At 53.0% G+C, this 26,310-nt stretch overlaps 3 protein-coding genes across 12 annotated transcripts in view; 2 read left to right on the plus strand and 1 right to left on the minus strand.

Moving 5' to 3' along the window:
- Positions 1–34: 34 nt before the first annotated feature.
- On the plus strand, positions 35–10,794 carry VARS2 (valyl-tRNA synthetase 2, mitochondrial). Of its 10 annotated transcripts, XM_008575345.1 has the most exons (26): positions 36–126; positions 240–306; positions 399–496; positions 1,238–1,319; positions 1,484–1,603; positions 2,059–2,170; positions 2,855–2,943; positions 3,450–3,540; positions 3,764–3,891; positions 4,009–4,112; positions 4,345–4,426; positions 4,742–4,818; positions 4,892–4,967; positions 5,668–5,773; positions 5,996–6,066; positions 6,192–6,317; positions 6,540–6,644; positions 6,782–6,850; positions 6,973–7,051; positions 7,159–7,286; positions 7,418–7,570; positions 8,179–8,385; positions 9,645–9,756; positions 9,901–10,076; positions 10,215–10,343; positions 10,443–10,794. In XM_008575345.1, exons 1-26 carry the CDS (start codon positions 41–43, stop codon positions 10,542–10,544), a joined length of 2,775 nt encoding a protein of 924 aa, XP_008573567.1. In that variant the 5' UTR covers positions 36–40; the 3' UTR covers positions 10,545–10,794. The 10 variants fall into 10 exon arrangements, with proteins under 10 accessions (XP_008573566.1, XP_008573567.1, XP_008573562.1 ...); XM_008575340.1 differs by having other exon boundaries at positions 41–126; positions 3,764–4,112; XM_008575341.1 differs by lacking the exon at positions 5,668–5,773 and having other exon boundaries at positions 41–126; positions 3,764–4,112; positions 4,630–4,818; positions 9,645–9,761; positions 9,901–10,005.
- A 4,044-nt stretch (positions 10,795–14,838) lies between these two features.
- SFTA2 (surfactant associated 2) lies at positions 14,839–15,738 on the minus strand. Its single transcript, XM_008575346.1, has 3 exons — positions 15,536–15,738; positions 15,181–15,269; positions 14,839–15,042 (listed from the first exon to the last, which is right to left on the minus strand). Exons 1-3 carry the CDS (start codon positions 15,594–15,596, stop codon positions 14,956–14,958), a joined length of 237 nt encoding a protein of 78 aa, XP_008573568.1. The 5' UTR covers positions 15,597–15,738; the 3' UTR covers positions 14,839–14,955.
- Positions 15,739–23,734: 7,996 nt separating this feature from the next.
- The window catches only part of DPCR1 (diffuse panbronchiolitis critical region 1), a 10,321-nt gene continuing 7,745 nt past the window's right edge, over positions 23,735–26,310 (plus strand). Inside the window, exon 1 of the mRNA XM_008575349.1 lies at positions 23,735–23,873. Within this exon, the coding sequence (XP_008573571.1) occupies positions 23,735–23,873 (139 nt within the window). The remainder of the gene's footprint in view (positions 23,874–26,310) is intronic.

Raw genomic sequence — 26,310 nt, forward strand, 5'->3', positions numbered from 1 at the left:
CTAGGCCCGGCTGCCCCAGGCCACAGGGAAGACTTTTTCCATGTGTATCCCACCACCCAATGTCACTGGCTCCCTGCACATCGGCCATGCACTCACGGTGGCCATACAGGATGCCCTTGTGCGCTGGTGAGAGGGGAATGGGGGCTGCTTGAGTTCTAGGAGGGAAAGTAGAAGGTGCAGGAATGAGTGAGGATAAACATGTAAGCCTAGGGGCTCAGGTGAGGGTATTTCTGTTACAGGCACCGGATGCGTGGGGATCAGGTGCTGTGGGTGCCTGGCACAGATCACGCAGGAATTGCTACACAAGTATGTCTTTTGTGACATTTTCCTTTTCTTGGGTGAAAGTGATTTCCCCCTGAGCAATCTGACTGTTCATTTGCCCTCTAATCCTACTGCAGGCTGTGGTGGAGAAACAGATGTGGAAGGAGCGGGGGGTGAGGAGACACGAGCTGAGCCGGGAAGACTTCCTCAGGGAGGTGTGGCAGTGGAAGGAGGCGTGAGTATGACAGGCCAGGCTGGAGGGGCCGAGGTGGCAGGTTTGGGTCCTTGCTTCCCACCACTTTCTCTCCTAACTTGTGGTCCTTGGCTCTTCCTAGCATGTCCCTCACTACCTCAGAGATGTAGGCTGTGTAGCCCCTTAGAATTTGCTGGAGTCTTCAAGCTTTGTGGGTCCTTGCTTCCCACCACTTTCTCTCCTAACTTGTGGTCCTTGGCTCTTCCTAGCATGTCCTTCACTTCCTCAGAGATGTAAGCTGTGTAGCCCCTTAGAATTTGCTGGAGTCTTCAAGCTTTGTGTGTGTGTGTGTGTGTGTGTGTGTACTATATATATGTTAAAATGTACATGTTAACGTGTGTGTGTATATATATTGTTTCCCCCTAATTATCCCATTTTTCTTTGTCTAGGTTTCATTACCTCTTCTGCTCTCACACACTGACCTTCCTATTCCCATGAAATTATCCTCATTTTTCCAGGTTTCTTACCACGTGCCATCCTCTCTGTGTAACTTCCTTGGATTTTCCACAAATTGGCTGCTCCTCCTCTTGCTTCTTTTAATTTCATAGAAAGCCCCATACTGGGTTTGTGAGCCTTTCTCCATTAGCTTCTAGAGGCTACATCAATGCTATACTCACTTTTTATTTTCCTCCAGTACTCGGCATTGCTGGGGACATCACTGGGCCTGGTACACATGGGAGGTGCTGGGGACATATTTACTGACAAGGATCTTTCTGGGCACAGGAAAGGTGGAGAGATCTGTGAGCAGCTGCGAGCTCTGGGTGCCTCCCTGGACTGGGATCGAGAGTGTTTTACCATGGATGCTGTGAGTGTTCTGTGCCTTAGTCCCTCTGGGTGTTGGTGGGGGTGTTTAGGGCTCTGTGTGGGGAAGGGGGTTGTTGGGTCTATTGGGGCAGGGAGGTGGGAATGCCTGGGTCCCTGACTGGGCTGAGAAGCGGCTGTTATATGTGGACACCCAGGTTGTTCTAGGGCTCTTCAGTGGCTGTGACCGAAGCCTTTGTGCGACTCTACGAGGCGGGGTTGTTGTACCGGAACCATCAGCTTGTCAACTGGTCATGTGCTTTAAGATCAGCCATCTCAGACATTGAGGTGAGGCAGAGGAAGAAATGAGAGCTCTGAGAAAGGGTAGTTGAGTGGTTAGAGGTCCAGACCTTGGAGCCAGACTGCCTGGATTCAAGTCTGAGTCCTGCCACCAACAGCTGTGTGACTTTTGGCAGGCTATTTAGTCTTGTTTAACCTCCTCAATTTGTAAATTAGAGACGATGGAATGCCTGCGTCAGGGGGTTGTTGTAAAAATTAAATAAGAACTCATGTAGGGTGCTCAGCACAACACCTGACCATGGCTTGACTGCTTAATGAATATTTACTGTAATTGTGACTGCACAAAACTGGGTGAGGGGAGAGGGGGTGGCTCTCAAATCCTCTGCATGGCTTTTAGATGGATTGCAGGGAGGCTGGGGTGGACAGCTGAGTGGTGGTAGGAAGCCTGGATGTGAGCTTTGCAGGAGGGCTGCTCTCTGACCCAGCTTCCTCAACACCTCCAGGTGGAGAGCCGGCCCCTGTCTGGCCGTACGGAGCTTCTATTGCCTGGCTGCCCCACCCCTGTGTCTTTTGGCTTCCTACTGTCTGTTGCCTTCCCCGTGGATGGAGAGCCTGGTGCGTGTAATCCTCTGAAGGGTCGCCCACTTACCGGTTTCCCCGGTTTTCTTGCACCTACGTTGGGCTGCTGGGAACTCACGTGAACCTTGGTAGTGTTCACATCATTGTGGGCATTTACCCAGGGTATTCTGGGGATGTAAGAAAAGTGCATGTAGTCACTGCCCTTTGGGAGCTTGGTGTAATTCTGCGGGAATCTGCTACCCAAGGAAAGAGACAAAAGATCAGTTCTAAAGCGTGGTTTGTACAGTAAGTGTTCTAAAGAGTTCAGAGAAGGGGAAGATACATGAGCTGGAATAGCCAGAGGAAGTTGCTTATAGGAGGAGCTGATGCTAGCCCTAAAGAATGTACAGCATTTGTGATTCGGACACTGAGAATCCCCACTGTCCTCTGGGCACCCAGCAAGGATTCTAGTGGTTTTTTTAGTGCTGTCCCCATTTCTCCCATGCAGTTATCGAGGAATTCCTTAGCACCAGACACCCTCTCGGGCTTCTGGTCATGAGCTTACAGGAAGTCCCAGGCTTCCATCAACACTGCTTCTTGTTCTCTAGTTATTCCTAGGGACCTGCTTCACGTCGACTGCTCCCTGCACCTGCCCTTTTCCAGTTCTATTGGCTTTAGCTATGTCGGGAGTGAGGAATGAGGGCGATGACCAGCTATTAGTGCTTGAATGTTTGTCTTCAGATGCAGAGGTTGTGGTAGGAACCACAAGGCCAGAGACGTTGCCTGGAGATGTGGCCGTGGCTGTTCATCCCGAGGACTCTCGATACACAGTAATATGCAGCGGCTCCCATTGCCTTCTCTTCCTGTCCTTTGAAGATGGTAGCTCCTTCCCTCCTACTTCTGCTTTCCTTTCCTAAGTCGTCTTGTCTCATCTCAGCTCTGCAATGGCTCAGATTCTACTCCCTTCTCTTCTTGATGTTAAACTTTTTCTGTAGCACAAAGGTTGACAAATTGACCTGTGGACCAAATCCAGCCTGCTTCCTATTTTTGTATGAGCCACACTCTGTCGTTTGTGCTTTATCTGTAGCTGCCATTATATGTATTATCTAATTCAGCTACAGTGTCAGAGCAGAGTAATTGTGCAGAGACTGAACTTGCCTCTTGGCCCCAAAACCTAAAGTATATACACTCTGGCCCCTTAAGAAAATGTGCTGACCTTGCTCCAGCTCTTTACCTTCTGGTTTCCACCCTCTGATTCCTGGGGTTTTCACAGTCCAGTCCAGATCTTTCCACCCCACACTCATGCCTGTCCCTGATCTCTGTCCCTTCTCTTCAGCATCTACACGGGCATTGGCTTCGTCACCCCTTGACAGGGCAGCTTCTCCCCCTCATCACAGACTCTGCTGTTCAGCCACATGTGGGCACAGGTGAGTGGAGATCAGGGGAGGGAGAGAGAGTTGAGGGTTCTGGGGAGAGGGGAGGGAGCCAGGAGGAGGAGGAGGATCATGGGGCAGGGAGTATAGGGTCGTCTGAATGGGTAGTGGGGAACAAAAAGGCATAGAGAAGAAGAGCCGAGGGGTGAGCGATGATAATACATCTGGAGAAGAAGCCAAGGTCAAGTTCTTGCTCACTGTAGTTGTGCTCCCGCAGGGGCAGTGAAGGTGACTCCAGCTCACAGTCCTGCTGATGCTGAGATGGGGGCCCGACATGGCTTGAGCCCCCTGAGTGTCATTGCAGAGGATGGGACCATGACCTCCCTCTGTGGGGACTGGCTGCAGGTGGTACCAGACTCAGTGTTACCCCATCCTTTGGGGGCACCCTCCTCCTCTCCTTCCCCCTCTCACTTTCTTGTCTCTCTAGAGGCTTCTCATTTTCACCATTGCCACTTTCCCCAGGGTCTTCACCGATTTGTGGCACGGGAAAAGATTATGTCTGCGCTGAGGGAACGGGGCCTGTTCCGGGGCCTCCGGGAGCACCCCATGGTGCTGCGCCTGTGCAGGTAATCCCATCTTAACTCCTTTATCAAGGGCCACCCCCACAAGGGAACGGATGAGGCTTATGTGAAATGACAGGCTGGGTTCCCCACTCCCTGCAGTAGAATACAAGTTCTGTGTTGATATATTCGCTGCTGTCTCCTCAGTGGTTAGGGCCTGGCTTGTAGTAGGATCCTGTGTCCCTGGGAGAAGGCACAGGGCCTGAGGACCAGTGGACTCACCCTGTCTCCCTTTCAGCCGTTCTGGGGATGTGGTAGAATACCTACTGAAGAGCCAGTGGTTTGTCCGCTGCCGGGAAATGGGGGACCGAGCTGCCAAGGTGAGGCTGTCCTGCAAGGAAGGACTGGGCTGTGGGTGGGGGAGCTCCCTGAGAATTGGAATGGAGAAACAGTAGGCTGGAGGACCTCCTGCCCTGAAGACCTCTCTAGCTGCAGTAATTGGGAGGAGGGTAGTGTGGGATGGAGGCAAGGTGGCCCAGAGAGGGCTGCCTCGGACCCTCACTCAAGCCCGGAATCTTTCCAGGAGGCCAGGAAGTCCTTTCTGAGTTTTAAAACCACCTCAGAGGCCACTTGTCCCATCCGGGAGGCACACGTGCAGGAAGGGAAGCCTTGTCTAAAGCCCCTTTTCCCTCCAGGCTGTGGAGTCGGGGGCCCTGGAGCTGAGCCCCTCCTTCCACCAGAAGAACTGGCAGCACTGGTTTTCCCACATTGGGTAAGGGGAGCTTTCATGGAGGTAGGGAGAGTCCCCTGGTTATGCTGAGGTGTCACTGCTGATCTCTTGGCAGGGACTGGTGTATCTCCCGGCAATTGTGGTGGGGCCATCAGATTCCAGCCTACCTGGTCACGGAGGGGCATGCAAAGGTTGGTAGGAGGAAGCTGAGGGGGCCTGGGAGTGGCAGGAAGAGGGTAGCCGAGGAGTCAGGGCTGCAAGTGCCAGTCCCAGTCCCGGCTGCTGCCTGCTACTGTGTGTGTGGTCTCAGTCATGTGACCTACTGCGCAATGGAAGTTCTTGGGCCTGGGCCGGAGTTCTTTCCCCTCTCCCCCAGAGTGGGCCAGCCACTCTCAGACCACACAAGAGGGCATGAAACTCAGTGATGTTTACACCTGTATTAGTCCGTTTGTGTTGCTATAACAGATATACCTGAGACTGGGTAATTTATAAAGAATAGAGGTTTATTTGGCTCACCATTCTGGGACAGCTGCATCTGGCACGGGCCTCAGGCTGTTTCTACTCATGGTGGAAAGTGGCAGGCAGCCAGCAGGTACAAGCAGATCACATGGTGAGAGGAAGCAAGGGGGGAGGAGGTGCCAGGGTCTTTAAACAACCAGCTCTCATGAGAACTAATAGAGCAAGAACTCACTCATTAATCCCCCCTCACCTAGGGAGAGCACTGATCCTTTCATGAGGGATCCGCCCCCATGGCTCAATCAGTTTCCAACACTGCCACATTGGGGATCAGATTTCCACATGAGTTTTGGCGGGGACAACACATCCAAACTCTATCAACACCTGTCAGTTGTTACTCTCCCCCCCCTCCCCCACACCTTACTTCTTTTGCAGGGCGACAGGGAGGAGTGTTGGGTGGTCGGGCGGTCAGAGGCTGAAGCCAGGGAGGTAGCAGCAGAACTGACAGGGAGACCAGGGGCGGAGCTGGTCCTGGACAGGGGTGAGTGCTTGAGTGGGGAGTGGAGGGGAGGGGACAGGGCATCTGAGTATACAAGGGAGCAGGACTGAGATGGAGAAGGTAGGGCTAGGGAAGCTGAGAGTGGAGCCAGAGGTGAGGGCCCTTGTTTTGGGGGTGGGGGTTGGCCTGGAAGGGTGGGCAGCAGCGGTCTGAGGTCCTAGAAGCCAAGGTTCCAGTTGTCCCATTCCCTGTTCTGTTTTGCAGACCCAGATGTCCTAGACACATGGTTCTCTTCGGCTCTTTTCCCCTTTTCTGCCCTGGGCTGGCCCCAAAAGGTGAGATGGGTTGAGAGGGAGAGCGAAGGTGGTGGGATGATGAAGAAGGAGGACAGCTGGCCCTGCAGTCTCCAGATAGCTGCAGGCCAGGGCTTGGGCCTCTCACTGTTGTCTCTTCCTCTCAGACCCCAGATCTTGCTCGTTTCTACCCCCTGTCACTTTTGGAGACGGGCAACGACCTTCTGCTGTTCTGGGTAGGCCGCATGATTATGCTGGGCACACAGCTCACGGGGCAGCTCCCCTTCAGCAAGGTAACAGCCCTTTGGTGCCCTGCCCCTTTCTGTGACTCCCCAGTTTCCCCCAAACCTGTCTTCCTTTCTTCTGTTCCCTAATGTGTTTTCCATGTTTCCAACTCCTTTTTACTGGTTCACTTCCCACCCTAACCCCTAAAGTATGGAGGCCAAGAGATTCCAGGAGACTCTCCAGGGAAAAGTTGTCCAAGCCCCCTCTGTTGACTCCCTCTGTGCCTCTAGGTGCTCCTTCATTCCATGGTTCGGGACAGGCAGGGCCGGAAGATGAGCAAGTCCTTGGGGAATGTGCTGGACCCCCGGGACATCATCAGTGGGGTGGAGCTGCAGGTGAGGATAAAGAGCTGGCTCTAGGCAGGGGCGTTGTGGGAGGGAGGAGGGGAGGGACGTGGTGTGAGGGACAGTGGGTGTGACCCTTGTAGAGGTGAGCCTTCGACCTAGGCCTGTGAATTGCTCCCTCTCCCCAGGAGCTGCAGGCAAAGCTGAGAGATGGCAGCTTGGACCCCTCAGAGCTGGCCATTGCAGCTGCAGCACAGGCGAGTTGTGCATTTGCCCCCTCCCAACTTGTAGCTGGGGCCACTGGTTTCTTCCAAAACCCAGGCCTCTGGCCCTCTAGCCTCATAGGCATTTGCCACCTTTCTTCTTTCTCTGGTTGCAGAAAAAGGACTTTCCTCATGGCATCCCCGAGTGTGGGACAGATGCATTGAGATTCACGCTGTGCTCCCATGGAGTTCTGGGTGAGGTGGGGCGAGAGTTGTTGGGGTGAGCAGAGGGCAGTGGGCAGGATCGAGGACTTCTGTGCCTCTGCCACCCCAGCAGACTCCCTCCATTCTCTTCCCTTGAGGGGGTGACTTGCACCTGTCTGTCTCGGAGGTCCTGAGCTGCCGGCATTTCTGCAACAAGATCTGGAATGCCCTGCGCTTTATCCTCAAAGTCCTAGGGGAGAAATTTGTACCTCAGCCTGCAGAGGAGGTAAGAGAAAGCAGAGGTGCTTGGGAGTGGGGGAGTCAGCTGTCTGAGGGCTGAAGGCGGCATCTGGAGGGAAAGGAGACAGGGGTGTGGGAGCTGAGCCGGCCTGGTCCTGAAGTCCCTGCTGCCCACAGCTGTCTCCCTCCTGCCCCGTGGATGCCTGGATCCTGAGCCGCCTTGCCCTTGCTGCCTGGGAATGCGAGCGGGGCTTCCTCACCCGGGAGCTCTCACTGGTCACCCACGCGCTGCACCACTTCTGGCTCCACAGCCTCTGTGACGTCTACCTGGTGAGCAAGGCCACTCCTGCAGGCCTGCTTCAGGTTCCCCTTGAGTCGGGTTCCATGGCAGAGCCTCTAATTGTTCCCTCAGTAGGAAAGGACTCACAGGCTGGGCTCTGAGAGAGAGTGGTGGCTTTTAGGCCGGGGGTTCTCACGCTGGGCCCCAGAGGGCTCACTGACCACGGCTTGCCTAGCCAACCGCAAAGTGGCTCCTTCAGAAGGTTGGGGTGGGGCATCGAGCATGTTCATTTCTTGTCCAAGGTGATGCTGATGCTGCTGACTCCGGACCACTGCCCTAGTTCACTGCCCTTATCCCCTTAACCTCTGTCCCTTCTCATAAGCAAACACTCCATGATTTTTCATAAACTATGCATGTCTCCCTGCAAGTCTTACTGTCACCACCTCTGAGAATCACTGCCCTGGATTTCCCCTCTTCACATGCTCCAGAGTGTCCTGGGACAGCTGATGGTGTCAGAGATGCTAAGTGCTTCTGCCTGTCCCTGACTCCCAGGAACTGCCACTGTTTACCCACAGCATTCCCACTGGTAGTTAGGGCAGACTGTGGAGGATGGACGAGGCTGTGGGCCTGGCCTCTGACCCCCTGGCTTCCTCCCTAGGAGGCCGTGAAGCCGGTGCTGTCGCGCTCACCCCGCTCTTCAGGGCCCTCTCAGGTCCTGTTCTCCTGCGCTGACCTTGGGCTCCGGCTCCTTGCCCCGCTAATGCCCTTCCTGGCTGAAGAGCTCTGGCAGAGGCTGCCCCAAAGGCCTGGCTGCACTGCTGCCCCCAGCATCACTATTGCCCCCTACCCCAGTGCCCACAGCTTGGTGAGTCATGGGTACCCGGTCTCTTGGAGCAGACTACTGGTGAAGGGCTGGGGAGCAGCCTAAAAGGCTTTGCTGCTGTGGGGTCATTTATAGTAGTGGTTTATACTGTACTGTGGAGCCTTTGGGAGGATGGATTGTTCCTGCAGTGTTGCTGGGATAGTTCTAGGGTCTTAGGGGGCAGTATTGGCATAGTGGTCAAGAGCAAGACTCTGTTGCTAGACTGGTACTTATTAGCTGTGTGACTGTGCCTCAGTTTCCCCCATCTTTAAACTGAGAACTGTGATAGTACATGTCATGGTTGTGATAAGGATTAGATGAGTTAGTAACAGGGTATCCCTAAAATCTCAGTGTGACTTAATAACTTCAAGAGGATAAATGCTACAAACTCACCCCAAATTTATTTATATATTTTTGGTGGCTGGCTGGTACTAGGAACTGAACCCATGATCTTGGGGTTATAAGTCTGTGCTCTAACCAACTGAGCTAACCAGCCAGCCCTCACCCCAAATTTAAACTATTTGAATTTATTTTATCCTTATTTGGTTTTGTGAACTTTGAATGATACATTCAAATTTTTATTTATTATTTAAGTTTTATCATTACACATGTAAACATTTTTTGTGGCCCTTTACCAGTTTCTCCTTACCCCTGCCTCCTGTCCCCCTTTTGCCACCTCTCGTGTTCTCAGTTCCATTCTCTCCTTTTGAAAGTTCAAGGAATTATCATATACTTAAATTCTTATTTATACTTGGCTGTTTGCCATCTTCAATCGGAGCAACTAAACAGACATCAATCACTGATCATTTATTTATTTATTTATTTATTTATTTTTTTGTGTGTCTTTTGTCTTTTTTCCGTGTCCGGCAACGGATCGCAACCCTCAGTGTTGCCCCCCTACTGGACCGGGGACCGGCAACAGGATTGCAAACCTTGGTGTTGCTCCCGCGCCTCGCTCAGCCGGTGAGCGGGAACCGGTCTGCACGTGGGATCCGAACCCTCGGACGGGAGCGCCGCTGCGCTTCCCAAGCGGCGCACTATCCAGTGTGCCACCGGGCCGGCCCAATCACTGATCATTTAAAAGCTTCTTAGATGACTTCCCACTTTTTGCCATGTTCCTTGATATGGTGAATTTTGTGTGTGGTGTTGAGGACATCCTGTTGCCCTCAGAAGGTGAGGGTGGGTGTGTTGAGGATAGATCCAGGAGAGCTGATAGAGTCTCCCAGGAGCCCCTTTGCCAACTCAGTATACCCCCTTGCCAGGAGCACTGGCGCCAGCCCGAGCTGGAGCAGCGCTTCTCCCGGGTCCAGGAGGCTGCACAGACACTGAGGGCTCTCCGAGCCACGTACCAGCTCACCACAGCCCGGCCCCGAGGTGAGGTGGGTCCTGAGCTCCTGATCTCTGCAGGAAGAAAGGGCAGATGGGGAAAAAGGGAAAGCTTGAGGGCAGACCAAAGAGTTAGGAGGTGCAGGATGGGAGCTGATGTCTTGACCCTGACAATGTCCCGCTCTTCACCAGTGCTGCTGCAGAGCCCCGAGCCTGGGGAGCAGGGCCTCTTCCAGTCCTTCCTGGAGCCTCTGGGCACCCTGGGCCACTGTGGGGCCGTGGGCTTCTTACCCCCAGGTACAGCAGCTCCCACCGGCTGGGCCCAGGCCGCACTAAGTGGCACACTTCAGGTCTACATGGAGCTGCAGGTGACTGGTGGGGATCGGAGGGGGAGGGGAGGAATTTGGAAGAATGTTGGGAGGAAAGGAAGGGCCCTTAGAATGGAGAAGATGGAGGCCTTGAGCAGGCTGCAGAGGCCCGAGCCTTCTCTTCCTGTGCTACGCCAGGGTCTAGTGGACCCGCAGACACATCTTCCTCTGCTAGCTGCCCGAAGGCACAAGTTGCAGAAGCAGCTGGACAGCCTCCTAGCCCAGGCCCCATTGGAAGGGGTGGCAGAGACTCAGATGCAGCAACGGGTGAGGCTGGGCAGGCCACCCAGGACCTGGCTCCCTAAGGGGGTGTGGGCTGGGAGGGGTGTGCCCTGCACTGACCCTCCCTCTTCTTTCCTCATCCAGCTCTCTTCCCTACAATTGGAACTGTCGAAACTGGACAGGGCAGCCTCGCACCTCCGGCAGCTGATGGAAGAGTCTCCTGACCCCGGGGAGCTCAAGCCCTAACTCACCATCCCTGTCTGTTTTCCTCTCTCTCAGACCCATCTTTGGGGACAAACAGATTTGTCAGCCGTTATGGTGCGATTGGACTATGTGGCCCACTGTCCTCATTTTGTAAATGAGGAAACACTGGCTTGGTCATGGTGACCGTGGTGTCCTCAAGAAGCTCACCTCACTGCCAGGCCTCCCTCCCGTGCGGCCCCACCTGGAAGTTTGGGAAGGAGGAGATTCAGATAAACACTTTTAAAATCCTAAACATGTCTGTGTGTGGTCCTTTTATCCCCCTTTCCCCTAGTGGTGACTTTCTTGCCTCTCAGTTCCCTGAGAGCTTGGTCTAGGGAAAGAGGAGGTCTGCATCGCTGGAGGACGGAGGAACTTTCTAGTAATGGGGTAGGGCGTGGGCACAGTGACCCTGGTTCCACCTGCTTCCTGGACTTACTGACAATGCCTCGGCTTCTGCAGACCCTTCCTCTTGCATGCCTCACCAAATGGAAGCTTCCCTGCTCCTTGGCCCTATCCCCAGAGGTGCTGAGAGAAGTAGGGACTTCCTTTAGGCTTGAGGGTCTGCTGGGTGTGCTGGAGATTGTGTGCCCCTGTCCCTTCTGTGCACCTGAGACTCCAGCACTGAGACACATTGCCCAGTCCCTGAGTGAGTTACGCACTCAAAGATGCACCCACTCTGAGCACCTCATCTCTTCTCAGTGGAATCCAGGGGCCTGGCCCTTCCACACCCAAGTTCCGCTCTATACAGCCGCTCCGAGTAGCTCTTTATGGAAAGCCTATCCCAGGCTGGGTCTTCCAAGGCACTGGATGTGCAACGCCATTTAATCCTACCAAGATCCTCATGAGGCGGGTGTTGGCTGCATTGTGGATATGAAGAAACATGCTCAGAGAAAGAAAGTAACTCTTCTAAGGTATCAACTGGGATTTAACCCAGTAAGTTAGGTGCAGGTTCTTTCTGACTGCTGTAACCAAACTTCAGATATAAGGGTGGTGTGAACAGGATGGGTGTTTTTTCTGCTGGGTGTAAGCAGTGCAGAGCTGTGCAATAATGGGGACCCACACCCCTTTTCATCTTTTCCTAATGTTCTGATACACTTTCCAACGCCAGGTCCAAGGTCTGCTCCAGCTTCCACCAACATGTCTGCATTTCTCCCCACAGGGAAGAGAGAAGGGGGTAGGTAGTTCCCTTTTTCTTTTCCCCTGGTTCAACAAGTATTTATTGAGCACCTACTATATGCTGGGCCCTATACTGGATTCTTGGATTCATCAGTGAATGAAACAAGGATCTCTGTACTCTGCTCTGGTAGTATTTTTATTCTAGCAAGGACAGTCGGGAATAAAAAACACGTGCAAATAAGTAAACTATATAGTAGGTCTGAACATCATAAACACTATGGGGGAAGAGGTAGAATAGAGTAAGAGGACTTGGGTGTGTGTGTGGGGGGAGACAGGTTGTAGTATTAAATAGGGGGTCTCTATAACGGTGACATTTAAGCAAAGGCTTGCAGGAGGTGTAGGAATTAGCCAAGTGAATGTCTGGGAGAAGAGTGCTCCAGAAAGGGAAGAGCCAGAGCAAAACATAGATGGGAGCACACCTGCAGTGCTCTGCGCAGCAAGGAGGCCAATGTGGGTGGCAGAGCCAGTTGGGGGATGGGTTGGGGGGAGCAGGGGAGGCCCAAGGTGGATCACCTAGGGCTGTGCTGTCCAAAATGGTAGCCAGCTGATTATTAAAATTAGATAAAATTTATTTAAATTAAAATTAAAATTAAATAAAATTAGACATTCAGTTCGTCAATCACACTGGCCACATTTCAAGTGTTTGATATCCACATGTGGCTAGTGGCTACCACATTGGTCAGCACGGTGGTAAAACATTTCCATCATCTCAGGAAGTATTGCCAGGACTTTTGTTTTTTTTCCCTCTGAAATGGAAGCTCCTTTCCTTTCAAGGATGTGACCAGGAAGTTGCACATTTCCTTCACGTTTGCATCCTGTTGGACAGAACCTAACCATGTGGCTACACTGAGCTTCAAGGGAGGCTGGGAAATGTGAAGTAATGCACCATATGCTCCACTGAAATTCACAAGACTATCCAAAGGAAGAGGACTGCGCTTAGAGGGTGGGTCAGCAGTTGCTGCCAGCCCCAGGTCTGGTGGACCCCAAAGCACTCTCTTCACTGCACTGCTCTGTCTTGAGTCTTGGAAGACAATTCTTTGAGAAAAGAATCTGGGAACCACAACCTGGTGATCCCAGGCCCTGAGATCTAGGAACCAGGTTGAGGAGCAGTCAGCTGTTGTTGGGCCATATTACGGTGCATTTTCGCCATAAGGGATTTTCCCATATCTAATGTCTGTTTCTTGGCGGGGGCGGGGCGGCATGTTGGGCCATGTTGCGGCGCAATCAAATCATAAGGCGCCTGCCTAAGTATGGTTCCTGTTCCCTAAAATAGATCAAGTGGTGGCCATCTTGCTGGCGTAAGGCCTCCGCCGCCGTTTCACGAGCGCTTTAATGCACGTAGCTAGAAGTCCTTCTTTTCCGGGGCCCAGTGACTAAGCAGTTTTTGCCCGCCCTGTCATCACCCCTCTTCATAACTTGTGGCTTCCCCTGATTGGATAACCATCTCCTCCCGCCTCTCCTCTCTGTTTCCGCTTTCTTCCTCTATATAAACTCCAACACCTTTCTAATAAACGGAGTTCCGGCTTTGACCACTCTCCTGGCTCGGTGGTGTTCTTTCTCGGCCCCCGGGGAGGAAGGTCCTGGGGGGGAAGGGCCGTGCCAGCGACACTCATCATCCCGCTCAGCCCCACAAGGGACCCCCGGCTGGACCGGGGTCTCTTCCCGCTCGGTTTTGTCAGCCTCTGGCTCAGGGAGGCCCGACAAGCTGTCTGCTGCTCCAGCTTCTTGGGGATCAGACAACCTGTCCCCCAACTTGTTTGGGGAACTACACAGCTGACCCACAGGTGTCCCCTTCCCACTGGGGCAGGCTAGGGGCAAGTCAGGAAATTCTGTTCTCCTTTGTGTCTCCCAGCTACCTCTTCTCAGGGCTAATTGTATTAGGACAGATGTAAAGGAAAGCAGAGGAATTTTTTAAGTTTTTGCTTCCACTCTCCTCATCTTCAGGGATGCTCCCTACTGAACTGTCTTCTCCAACCCCCTCCCCAGGAATCAGTCTCTAATTTCATGTGGTGGTGATGGAGGGCAGGGTGGGTACTGTGGAGGACAAAGCAATCATCTCAGCACCCCCAAATGGTCACATCTGGGCTGCGTGCTTGTGTTCTGCAAGCTGGTTAAAGTCAAGATAATCCAAGGAGGGGAGTCAGGTGAGTGCCTGCCTCCAGAAATCAGGAAAAGGAGGACCCTGGGTCCCCCCAAGGGACTTGGACTTATGTGCTGAGACTGAGTTTCCACCCTAACAATACCTATTGCCAATGCCACTCCCTCGGTGACAGGCTCTGTGGTATGTCCCTAGGCAGCTTATCTGAGCAATCCTCACAATAGTCCTAGGGTGCAGGTCCTTATCACTGACCCCATTTGCAGATGAAGAAACGGAAGCTCCAGGAGAATAAGGAACTCCTGCAGGATTCAAGTGTGGGGCCCCTGTGACTACACGCTCACATGGTCAGTGGAACAAGCTCAGCTGACACCCATCCTTCCTCCCCACCACTTGTGCCAGGCCGGCTGTCTCTCACAAGGGGAACCCTCGTCTCTCACCTGAGCTGCCTCCCACCCCACCTCCCACCCTGACTGACCTGTGTGGATCACTTGGTTCTGGGCATGTTCTATCCACACCCCTGTCTGGGGTTCCGGAGTCCCCAGCCCCAAATCATAAACAAAGGAAGACGAAATTAAAATCTTGCTTAATCCAAGGCATCTGTCTGGTGCCCAACCTCTCCATTGCTATTGGACCTCAGGAGAGTGACTTACCCTCTTTAAGCTTCGATTTCCTCATCTGTGAAATAGGATAATGATACCTAGTACGCTACATTCAAGATTGCTACAAGCATGGAAATAGGAAAGCATCATGCCTGGAACACAGCAGAATTCAATAGACGTTGCTTTCCCTTCTTCCAAGGTGTTCTGGAGATCCCAACTCAAAGCTTGTGTTCACCCTCATGCGGATGTGTGGTGCGTGTGTCCCCAAACAATTCCCCAGATTCCTCCAAGCCTTTGACTCGTGTTGAGGGAGAGAGTGTCCATCCTGGAACCCTCTGCTCAGCAACTGGTAGAGTCAGAGACTGGGGTGTCCATTTCCCTTTTCCTGCCAGCCTCTGTTCATTAACCCACAAAGTCAAGTCACTGAATTCAGCATATTTATTGCCACTCAGCAGGGGAGGGCCCACAGGAAGACAGGGTTAGGGCACACCCCCTGAGCCCCAGGGGTCAAATGCTCTGGCCATGAGGGGCACAACTGCTCTCAGACTTTGCATGTGACGTGGTGTGGGGGTCCTGCATGATGGAGGGTGATGTTGGTCCCAGATGGGAGATGGAGGAGGAGGCAGACCTGGGGACATAAAGGGTTGGAAGGTGAGGTGCAAGATGTCTGCTCACTCCCACCCTTGAGATAGCCAGACCCCAGCGGAGAGGTCAAAGTAATTCACAGAATCACACGGCCTCATCCTTTCCCCTCTCAAAGAACTACCTTTGCAAGCAGTTCCAGGAAGGTGGAATCATAGGAGGAATTCACCAGAAAAGACTCCTTCAGCTTCAGTTGCAAAGTCATACCTGGCCCTGGGGATCCAAAAGTACAGCGGAGGGCCCAGCAGTCAGGGCCATCCCCTCAGAGACACAGGCCCCTCCTGCCTCTCGCTCCCCCCCAGTTCCTCTTCCCTGACTATGCTCTTCCAGAGCCTCCCAGATGCAGGGGTTCAGTCTTGAATCCTTGCAATCTCAGGAGTGGGGTGTCTGCATCTCTCTCAGGGACCATGGAGTCTCACTGCCCTCCTCTGGCCTCTGCCTGCCTTGAGGGCCCAGGTGTCCAGCCCTCCAGCCCTCACCTGTTCCATGTGAGCTGCCCAGGAGGGTCAGGAGGAGGAAGAGGAGTAGCTCAGACCCCATCGTGGCCACCTGTGGGATGGAAGAGATGTCTGAAGTTCTGGGTGCCTCCCCTCAACAGGCCTGCCTTTCTACACCCTGCTCAGTCCTTAGCACCGGTGTTTGGGGGGAAATAGGAGGGAGAATCCAGGCAACTAGATTTTCCAGTTCTTCCAGTATGGCTTTGAGGACCCAGAAGAGGGCCATTCACTTAGCTCTTAGGGAAAAGAGAGGGTGGCCCCTTTCCTCAGGTCTGTGCCCCAGCCCCTCCCCATGTCTCCAGGCTTGTGGGGTGGGTGCCCTGGTCCTAGAGAGAGAGAATAGAGAGGGAAGTAGAGACCAGGAAGGTGTCCCTCCTGCAGGTGACTGGGCTCCACCCAAGCCTGGCCCTCTCATGGCTCTTTAGGGATTAATTATTAACTGCAGTTAATTCTCATCATTCTTGCCACCAAAGGGCTCAGGAATGTGGGCCAAACAGGGAGGGGTAGATTAAGCTACGATTCTTCCCAAGTGTCCTGCTCCCCAGCCTCAGCGGCTTCCTAGGTGAGAAGTCTGAGTAGTGGGGACTTTCATCTTTGAATGTTCTGTTCTAGTTGCTCTAACACATCCTAGATACTCAGGTGGAAATGTGAGTTTCACCAAATATCCCCCCACCCCCTCCTTGTGCACCATGTAAAGGGGATACCCATGTACCCGCAACCAAGACCTAAACACGCAGGAGCTGAGAAAGGCAAGCACAGGACAGATGTTTAGAGGGAGTTTGGGGCCCATCTAGCTTACTACCCTTCTTTAAAGCCAGGTAACAAAGGCCCAAAGAGGGTAAATGACTTGCTAAGGACAGCGAGCAAGTCAGCAGCAGAGATATTAAAATCCATCTTCATTACGCCAGACACACAGGGACCTGCTCAACAGGCTGACACACCAGTCACATAAACCCCCTTGAACACACAGGCAGGCCCTGCGTCTTCCTACCTGCCTCTTCTTTAAGCACACCCTCCCCCTCCCCTGAAACCAGTGGGAGGGAGCTCAGGGGGATGGCAGCTGAGCGAACACTGGGCAGAGTCAGGAAGAAAAGCCAAAAGCAAAGCCAGAGAAATGGAGAGACAGAGACACTCACTGTGCCATAAATGCAAAGCGAGACAACCATGGACTCGCGGACTCGCAGACTCGCAACGGAGAGTGGAAGACTGTGGTGGGAAGAACACGGGGACACAAAGAGCAGCAGACAGGGAGGTGTGAGCAGGGGGAGCAAGCGGGACATGGAGAGATGCTCTGGGGCACCTGAATCTTCCTAAGAGGAGAGTGGGAGCACCCCCACCTCTTTCCTAGATGACGCTCCCCCCCCTATAAAATCCCAGCTGCCTGGCTGTGTGCTAGGCTCATTACAAACGTTATTTCATTTAATGCTCATGATGACCCTTTCAAGTAGGTACTAGATTACCCCATTTTATGGTGAAGAAACTAAGACTTAGGTCTTGTGACTCGCCCAGAATGCACAGCTCGGCAGCAGTGGATTCCAGCGCAGTGGGCTCAGCCCTGGTGCTGAGCCGGCAGGGATTCAGGGCAGTTTGGCTTCAGAGCTGGGTTCTGAACTTTCACATGACACTGTCCTTGAACAAGACTGGTGTCTTCCCCGGTGTCCCTCTTCTCCCCTTGTACCTTTGCTGCCGGAGGAACGGGAAGCTTTGTGGACTGCAGCCGTATGCGAGAGATAGATCAGGTGCTCACTCTCTTACCCCACACCAAGGTCTCATGAAGGTCAGATGCACAGTTCCCAGGCCCTGTCAGTCTCTCCACCAACCTGGCTCCCAAATCCTGCTTCCCTGAGGGACCCATATGTCCTGACCCCCAGTGGTTGTACTTTTTGGAGCAAGAGGAGGACCTTGGGATAGGACACTTGGGTCTTCCCGTTTCAAGGAGGAAAGTCTGGGCTGTAGATCAACTCAGGCTTGGGGGATAGATCCCTAGTCCGGGAAGAGCCCGAGGGCCAGGTGGGGAGTCCTCAGGATCTTACTCATTCTCCCCCTCACCCTGTGCTTCCTGGGATCATGCTGGGACAGGTTAATCCCCAGGGACAGCTTGGTGACCTCTCCCAGGGGATGAAGATCCTGGTGTTGATGGAGGCCTTGGCACACCTGGCTCTCCTGGAACTTGTAATAGGCCCCAGAGCCTTTAAAGAGCCAGGGAGCTTGGCCTGGCCAAGGCACATCAACTGGCACAATGGACGGTGTGCTGGTGCTGCTCCTGGGCCTGCAGGCCTTGGCTGGACATGGTGAGCATTGGGCCTGGACATGGGGTCTTGGAATGAGGATGTGGACTCTGGACCCAGGGAGATGGGCAACTCTTCTAACCCCACCCTATTGTTTTTCTTCTTTTTCCCACAGCTCAGCTGACTCCACCAGGGACCTCTGACACAGTATCTGGAGGTCTCCCCACTGCCTCTGCAGGTCTCCCCGCTGCCTCTGTAGCTCTCCCCACTGCCTCTGCAGGTCTCCCCGCTGCCTCTGCAGGTCTCCCCACTGCCTCTGCAGGTCTCCCCGCTGCCTCTGCAGCTCTCCCCACTGCCTCTGGGGATATCTCTGGAGGCCTCCCCACTGCCTCTGCAGGTCTCCCCACTGCCTCTGGGGATATCTCTGGAGGTCTCCCCACTGCCTCTGGGGATATCTCTGGAGGTCTCCCCACTGCCTCTGCAGCTCTCCCCACTGCATCTGCAGGTCTCCCTGCTGCCTCTGGGGATATCTCTGGAAGTCTCCCCACTGCATCTGCTGGTCTCCCCACAGTCTCTGCGAGTCTCCCCACTGCATCAGCTGGTCTCCCTACAGCCTCTGCAGGTCTCCCCATCGCATCTGCAAGTCTCCCCACTGCATCAGCTGGTCTCCCCACAGTCTCTGCAGGTCTCCCCACTGTGTCTGCGAGTTTCCCCACCGCATCTGCAAGTCTCCCCACCGCATCTGCAGGTCTCCCCACCGCATCTGCAGGTCTTCCCACAGTCTCTGCAGGTCTCCCCACTGTGTCTGCGAGTCTCCCCACCGCATCTGCAAGTCTCCCCACCGCATCTGCAGGTCTTCCCACAGTCTCTGCAGGTCTCCCCACCGCATCTGCGAGTCTCCCCACCGCATCAGCTGGTCTCCCCACAGTCTCTGCGAGTCTCCCCACCATGTCTGCGAGTCTCCCCACTGCATCAGCTGGTCTCCCTACAGCCTCTGCAGGTCTCCCCACCGCATCAGCTGGTCTCTCCACAGTCTCTGCAAGTCTCCCCACTGCATCTGGGAGTTTCTCAACAGTTTCTTCAACCCCTGGGGGTTTTCCCAATAGTCCTCAGACTTTAGCTCCGACTGTCTCTGGGAGCACTTCGGGACCAGTGGCCACATCATCAGGTGCTCTTTCCGTTGCTCTGTCCATCTCTGGAGAACTGGCTGGCTCAGTCGTAGCTCTGGGGTGGGAGCTCCCTGTGCTCTGAGCGTTAAGTCCTGCAGTTTCCCAGAGCCTCGGTGGAAGCAGCTCCTTGCCTTTCTGAGTGTACAAGGGCCCCTCTTTCTGTTTTTCAAATTTTCAACCTTTTCTCTGTGGTTAGTGCCTTTGGTATCCCACCTAAGACAATTTTTGCCTACTTTGAGATCATGAAAATATTCTCCTATGCCTTCTTCCAGAAACTTTATTATTTTAGCTTTCAAATTTAAGCCTATGATCCATCTCAAATTAATTTTTGTGTATGGAGTGAGGTGAAGGTCAAGGTTTTTTGTTTTTTTGTTTTTGTTTTTCTTTTTATGGATATCCTGTTACCCCAGAACCATTTATTTCAAAGGGCCCCCACTGCCCGTTGAATTGTGTGAGCACTTTTATGGGAAGTCAGGTGGCCGTCCCTATGGGTCTGTCTCTGCACCACACTCTGCTCTTCTGTATCTGTTCTCACTCCACTGCCACGGCGCTCAGTGACCGCAGCTTTGTAGCACGTCCTCAGATCCCCTATAGCATAAATATTTCACTTTGGTTTTTCTTTAAGATTTTCTTGGCTATGCCGTCAGTTCATCAATTTCTACCAAAAAGTTGCTAGGATTTTTTTAAGTTTTATTTTTAATTCAAACATTGATTGTACATATCTGTGGGCTACAGTGTTGAATATCAATACCTCTGTACATTGGATGTGATTTCTGCTTTGCTCTTGCTTGGGTCTCAGTCAGTGAGGAGTTTGGGGGCCAACAGACACATCTATAGGTGTTGGGAAAAAGGTGACTGGGGCTTAGACTCCCTTCCACTGAGATTCTGCTCCCAAGATGATAGGAGAGGACTCCACAGAGAGATGTGTTCTTAGGGTCACACAGACCTTAGAGTCACAGAAAGAAAGATGGAAAGTCATGGGGGTAGTGGGGGTTGGGGGAGCTTGAGGTGCCAGCTGCCTTGGTCATTGTCCCTCTCTTTGTACCTCAGTGCCGAAGCCTCAGGAAAAGGGCTCTGTCCCAGACTGGGCCATCGTGTTGATCACTCTCACTCTGGTGGCAGCAATCATTGGCTTAATGTATGGTATCAAGAAGGTGAGTGAAACTGTAGTCCAAATGTATGGGTCCCCAAGGCCAGTGGGGCTGGGACCTGGCGCCCCAGGACTCTGAGAAGAACTGGCTTCAGGGAGGAGATGACAGTTTGCCGAGCTTGGGGGATGGAGGGGAAAAGGAACCTGAGTCTGAGTGGCTGAAAGGAAATGTTGGCCTAGCAGGGGTGGGGAGTTAGGGCACCGAAAGGTGGTGGTGGTGGTGGAGGGCTGGAGGCTACTAAAATCAGCTCTGGGCAATGAAGAACCAGGTTTCTGGCTTTGCCATTATAGCTGTGTGACCTTGTGCTGGGTGCTGTACGTATGTTAGTTTACAGCAACCCTGTGATATAGGTAGTATTAGTACCCCTCATTTTACAAACAAGGTCATTGAGTCCTGTATAAAGTGAGGATGATAGCATCCATCTCCGAGGGCTGTTGGGAGGATCAAATGAGCTTACACATGTAAGAGCACTAAGTGGTTCTTGGCACATAGTAAGAGCTCAGTATGTAGTCTTATTCATTACTATTAATGTTTTCCCTTCAAGAGGAGGGCTGAGAGCCTGGGGACTGGGGGGAGGCAGCAGTCCATGCACAGAGCTGAGGGCTGGGCGGCGGGTTCCCAGCCCCTTGGTTAATCCATCCTATCCCTCCCTCATCTCACAGGCCTGCCAGTTCCAGAGGGAGATGAATCTGGGGTGTGGCTGTGGCTCTGTGTCCCCTTATAGCTGCCACCCAGAGGCCACCAGCCAGCGCTACTCTGTCAAATGAAAGGGCGGGGCCAGGACAGCCGAGTGCCCTACCCCTTTGGCCTTCCTTCTCCCCCCTCCAAATAGACCATTCCCAGTCTCACCTGTCCCATTTACCCTCGCTGGGACCCTTTCCTGCAGGTGGGTTCCTGGGGTCACTGGCCCCCCCGGACGCCTCCACCGACAGTGTAAGGGGAAGTCCACTGTCAGTCACCAAGCGGGAAGCTGAGGTTCCAGTCCCCACCCTGCTGTCAGCCCTGCGGTCTGGGGGGAGGCACCCAACCCCTCTGACTGCAGTTTTCGCATCTGTAGAAGGAAGGGCCAGGGCTAGGTGGTGTCCAGGGGCCTCCCAGCCCTCGTGAGTCTGGGTCTGGGCACTTGGAACCTTTGCTCCTCATCCTTTCCTACCCTCCCCCAACTATCAGAGAAGCTCCTCAGCTGAGGACACTTGGCTTGGGCCCTCCTGGGCACAGGAGCGAGGGGAGAGGTTCCTCTTCACACCTCCTTCCATAGGGAGCCCCCTCAGTCTGGCTCCTGACCCCACAAAACCCCCAGATTTTCTCCCCGCTCTGCGATGTCCCCTTAGACTGCTCCAGAAGGGTGGTGGATACAATTCTTGCTAAATAAAATGGCATCCTGCCATCTTTGCAGTTTGATAGTTTTCTGAAGTGATAAAATATGAATTTTTTCTCTTCCTCATTTGCGGATCCGCTCTACCAGTGAGCTTCATTCTTTCATGTGTTTTCATGATGTTGGTTATCGTCCTTTCGCTTCCAGATGGTGATGCAGATGCTAATTAGCCTGCATTGATCATCTCACAGTGTATACATGTAGCGAAATATTTATGAACCCCATAAATATGAACAATTATTGTGTCAATTAAAAAATAAATATAATAAATAAAAAGATTTCACTAACTATTTAAATATTCCAGAAAACCCCAGCATCCCCTACACTTGTCTCTCAGCCCCTGTGTATTTGCCCAAGCGCACAGGCTTTGTCGTCGTATAGGAACGGGCCAAGGCTGGGCTCCGCTGCTTACCAGGTGTGTGACCTTGGGCAAGTCACTTCCCTGACCTGGGCTTGTTGCTGCTCATCTGTAAAATGAGGATGACATTGCCAACCTTCCAGGACATAACTCATAGGTGGGGTGCTGAGTACATCCTTCAGTACACAGCAATACTCAAACATCAGTAGTCAGTAGGGTTGTATCATGACTGGCCCCTCGGCCTCCAGCTCAGACAAAACAGCCTCCACTTACTTTAAGAGATCATCCTGGTTCTCCACCTATTCCCAGGTTCCTTTACTCCAGATGCCTGAGTCCTCTGGGGGAAGTTGTGGCTAAAAGAGGAGGGAAGGAGATGTCCATTCACAAATAGTGACTAATGCTTATTCTAAAGTGGAGATTCCCAACCGCAGCACTATTGATGTATTGGGCTGGATCACTTTGGTGTAGAGGCTGTCCTGTGCATCACAGAATATTTAGCAGCATCTCTGGCCTCTACCCACTAGGTGCCTGTAGCACCCCTCTAAGTCATGACAAGAATGTCTCCAAAAATAGCCAAATGTCACTTGGCAGGGGGCAAAATTGCCTTTCCCTGGAGAGAAGCACTGTCTTAGAGGCCTGGATCCCTGGAGAAAGGGTGGGATGGGGGACTAGTAGAAAGGGTGGGATAGGAGACTAGTAGAAAGGGGCTGTCAGTCACCCCTGAGTCCAGATGGAGTTGCAGAGTAAGGCCTGCCTCTGCCTCAGTTTTACCATCCTGCAGGATGCTTTGCTTGAGAAGCAGGCTGCCCATTCTGAGTAGTCAGTCTTTTTGGCCTGACTCCATGGAGCCTCATTAATCTCCTATTAATCAAATTAATGAGCAATTGTCCTCCTCTCTTCTTCCCACCCACTTCAGCCCTGCCTAGGGCTCAGGGACAAGTCACAGCCAGTAACGAGAGGAACGCACGTGTTCAGTACTCTAGTCCTCTCCTGAAGCCAGCCGTCCCAAGGCCCTGGCCCACTGCCCTCAGGGTCCCAGCTCTCTCCGCTCCATGTCACTTGTCTGGGCAGATAAGTGACAGTCTCTGAGCTAATACTTGTCCCAGGCAAGGAGGATGGAGGAAGGGAAGGGGGAACTCCTGGGAGCTCCTAGAATGAGATGTCTGCCCTTGCGTATAGGGGCAGATGGGGGTTTTTAGGCAGAGGGCCACTGGGCTGAGGGGGAGTGGTATAGCAGAGGCAGAAGCCCCTGTATGCCAGCATCCTTGGCAAAGACCTCGGTGCAATCCCTCTGGGTGGCCTGGCTTGTCTGTGTCCCTGGCGAGGTGCGCAATGTTGATCCCTGAGGTTCCATGTCTGTCTTGTCGGTCACTGCCTCCACGCTCTCCACATCTTGTTGTGTCATTGCTGGACATCTTGAAGCACTTTCTTCAGGGCCATGGGAGGGCTTTCCCCCTTCTTTGCTCTTTCACCTGATCCTCGTAGACAGCTCCACCCAGGGTGGAAAGAGTGAGCATGTGTGAGTAAGGGGTGGGGAGAGCTGGGCGAGAGGCAGGAGGGCGAGCTGGAACCTGGAAATGGTGAGAACACGGACTTTCTCCCAGAAGTCCCACCCTGTCCTACTGCAGCCAGAGCTCAGTCCTATAACCCAGCCAGCTGCTCCCCACCTCCCTGGGGCTCTGGAGGCCATCCTGCCCAAACCCCTTCCCTCCACTGGGGCTGGGTCAAGAGTCTGCCCCCACTTGGCTCTTTTCCCTGCCCCCAGATCCCCCACCTTCAGCAGGCACCCAGGTACCTGGCTCCATGACGCACCAGCTGTGGTCTCCAGTTATCAGGGCAGCGCATTGTGGTAGGGCGGCTCCATTTGTTTAAGGTTTAGTCCCAAGGGGCCAGAGTCTCCATGACGTCAAGTCTGGCCCCATATAAGGTGAGTGGTCCCCAGCCCTCAGTGCCCAAGCAGCTGCCCTGCTCTGACATGGCCCAGCCAGCCCACGGCCTCCAGTGCTGCCTCCTCTTCCTTCTAGCTTCTTGGGAGGCAGGTAAGATGCCCTTAGAGGAGAAGGGGTCACCATTTCACAGGGGATAGAAAATAGAGAGAGCTTGTTTCTTGGCATTCTTGGGGTTGGATGACAATCATAGAAATTAATGAAGGGGGTGGGCATGGGGCTGCTGCATACAGTTGTCTAGGGTGTTCACTGCTCATGTTTGTCACTAAGGGGTATGTAGGAGGTGAAATCTAGCCTATGTTCTCTCCCTAAGATGTGGCCTGCAGGGCTGCACCAACCTAGAGGGGGGCTTCTTCAAATTTGCATAAGGACACTATGTGGGCTGGCAGCCCTGGAGAGCTGGGGGCAGGGGGTGGGGGTGGGGATGCTGACATTCACTGAGAATCTTCTACTTGCAAGGAAACTCACAGATGCTTGTGGCACTTCATCTCATTTTGTCTCCTCAACATCTCCTGAGGTGGTTAATAACATCCCATTTTATAGCTGAGCAGAGTGAGATTCAGAGAGGCAAAGGGGCTTGCCCCAAATCATGCAGCTTGAGGGGGGCAACAGGGGTTCAACCACCTCACACCGCCTGCCGCCCTGGACGTGAGGAGCCCGGGGCGAGCTTCTCTCCAGAGAGTCTGCTCTGTGCAGACCTGGGTTCTAGTCCTGACTCTGACCCGTTCGACTAGTCTGGATTTCCCCACCTCCTGTAAAATAGGAAGGTGCCACCTGGTCAATACCAACTGGTGATGCTTACTGAGCAATGACTATGCGCCACGCATTGTTCTAGGTGCTTCATCTATGTTTGCTTATTTAATCCTCATGGCAACTCAACAAGGTGTGTGGAAAGGTTTTGTCCTCATCTAACAGTTGGAAAACATTCCAGGGTTTCGATGAGAAAATGAATATGGAAGAGTTTGACGAACAAAACAAACCCTACAAGATAAGATGAGATTGCTAAATTAGTTCACTTAGTTAAGAAACAGTTCTGTGCCTGAACCCACAGAGCAGAGATGCCAAACACAGGGGCAGCTGGGAGGGGCCTGGATGATTGGAGGAGGGGCCTCACAAGATGGACACACAACAATCCATGGTGATGGCATTGATGATCCCAAACCAGGCTGGGAAAGTCGTGAGTTTGGAACACTGTGAGCAGTATGCAGGGCACGGCAGGCAGGCAGCGCCTTCTCCTTCCAACAGTGCTGACTGCGGGTGATATCAGAGAGAGTGCTTCTCCCCTGAGCTCAGTGTCACACTGAGGCCAGAGGCGACGAGGGTGAGTGGATGGTGGATGGCAGGGGCTGCCTCTGATATGTCTGCTGTGCATTCTGCCTGTACCCTGACTTGATGCCCATCCCCCACTTCAGGGGTCTGGGGACAGGCACCAGAGTCTCCCTCAGCCTCCCTGTCCCTGATCTTGCTCGCCTTCTCTTCCCCTTCCTGGCAGGCAGATTGTCCACCTGATACTCTCTACTGCTTCTGTCTTGTGGCAGCTCAGGGAAGAGGAACCTGCGAGGATGGAAGGGAATGAGTCATAAATCAGCTCCACACACATTCTCGCTGACGGAGATTTCCTCTAGGGCAGAGGGCAGGTGGGCAGGATTGAAACCCAAATTCCTGAACAGGACAGTGATCCAGCCCTGGGCTCTGTGGGTGTGGTCTGGGATGGGTGGATAAAGAGAGGGGAGGGGAGGGCCAGAGGAGCTGGGTGCTTAGATTCTGTACAGAAGAGCCAGTGGGTGACAGCTGTGGAGGGCCTGAGGGTGTGGCTGGGTGGGATGGGGTCAGAGTGGGACTGGAGTGTGGGTCACGCTGGCACATGGCTGTGTCCAGCAGAGAGTGAGGCCAGAGGAAGGAGAGAAGAAGGATGACAGGCAGGGATGAAGCCCATTAGTCCACAGTTCTGGGGCGTCCCTGTCATTTGTCCACAGGACCAGTCAATATGCAGACTCAGATCTGTATCATGCAGTCACAGAGCCACAGGTGCAGAGTCTCCAATCATCTTTGAGGGAAGCACAGGTGGGGCAAGAGATGGGAACTGGGGCTGGGGGCCTGGGGAGAATCTAAAGAGGACATTTTCTTACAACAAATGTTACTTGACTTAATTTCTATGACAAAAATAATGTATGCTCATTATAGAAAGTGGAAAATAGAAAAAATAAGAGAGAAAAACAAAATCTCTCTGAATAACTCCCTACTCCCCAGACAATCATTTGCGCATATTTCCCTTTAGCCTTTTTTTTCCCATGTGTCTGTGTTTTAGATCCCTTATTGAGCTCATATTGTACAGACATTTTAACAAGCACTTACCCATATTATTGCAAAGGAAGTAAGCCATTTTTGGGAGACAGGACAACGAGCAATACTAAGAATGCTCTTTTTTTTTTTTTTTTAATGATGACCGGTAAGGGGATCTTAACCCTCAGCTTGGTGTTGTCAGCACCACGCTCAGCCAGTGAGCTAACCGGCCATCCCTATATAGGGA

The sequence above is a fragment of the Galeopterus variegatus genome, unplaced genomic scaffold (genome assembly GCF_000696425.1).
Source record: "Galeopterus variegatus unplaced genomic scaffold, G_variegatus-3.0.2 Scaffold1170, whole genome shotgun sequence".
Classification (NCBI taxonomy): domain Eukaryota; kingdom Metazoa; phylum Chordata; class Mammalia; order Dermoptera; family Cynocephalidae; genus Galeopterus; species Galeopterus variegatus.

Coding starts and splice junctions, on each gene's coding strand:
- SFTA2 (XM_008575346.1), bottom strand. CDS start 15,596: ATGGGGTCTGAGCTACTCCTCTTCCTCCTCCTGACCCTCCTGGGCAGC. Junction 15,270..15,535: donor GGGCAGCTCACATGGAACAG/GTGAGGGCTGGA, acceptor TTGGATCCCCAG/GGCCAGGTATGACTTTGCAA. Junction 15,043..15,180: donor TCCTGGAACTGCTTGCAAAG/GTAGTTCTTTGA, acceptor TTATGTCCCCAG/GTCTGCCTCCTCCTCCATCT.
- VARS2 (XM_008575344.1), top strand. CDS start 41: ATGTGTATCCCACCACCCAATGTCACTGGCTCCCTGCACATCGGCCAT. Junction 4,968..5,995: donor TCACGGAGGGGCATGCAAAG/GTTGGTAGGAGG, acceptor TCTGTTTTGCAG/ACCCAGATGTCCTAGACACA. Junction 6,067..6,191: donor CCCTGGGCTGGCCCCAAAAG/GTGAGATGGGTT, acceptor TCTTCCTCTCAG/ACCCCAGATCTTGCTCGTTT.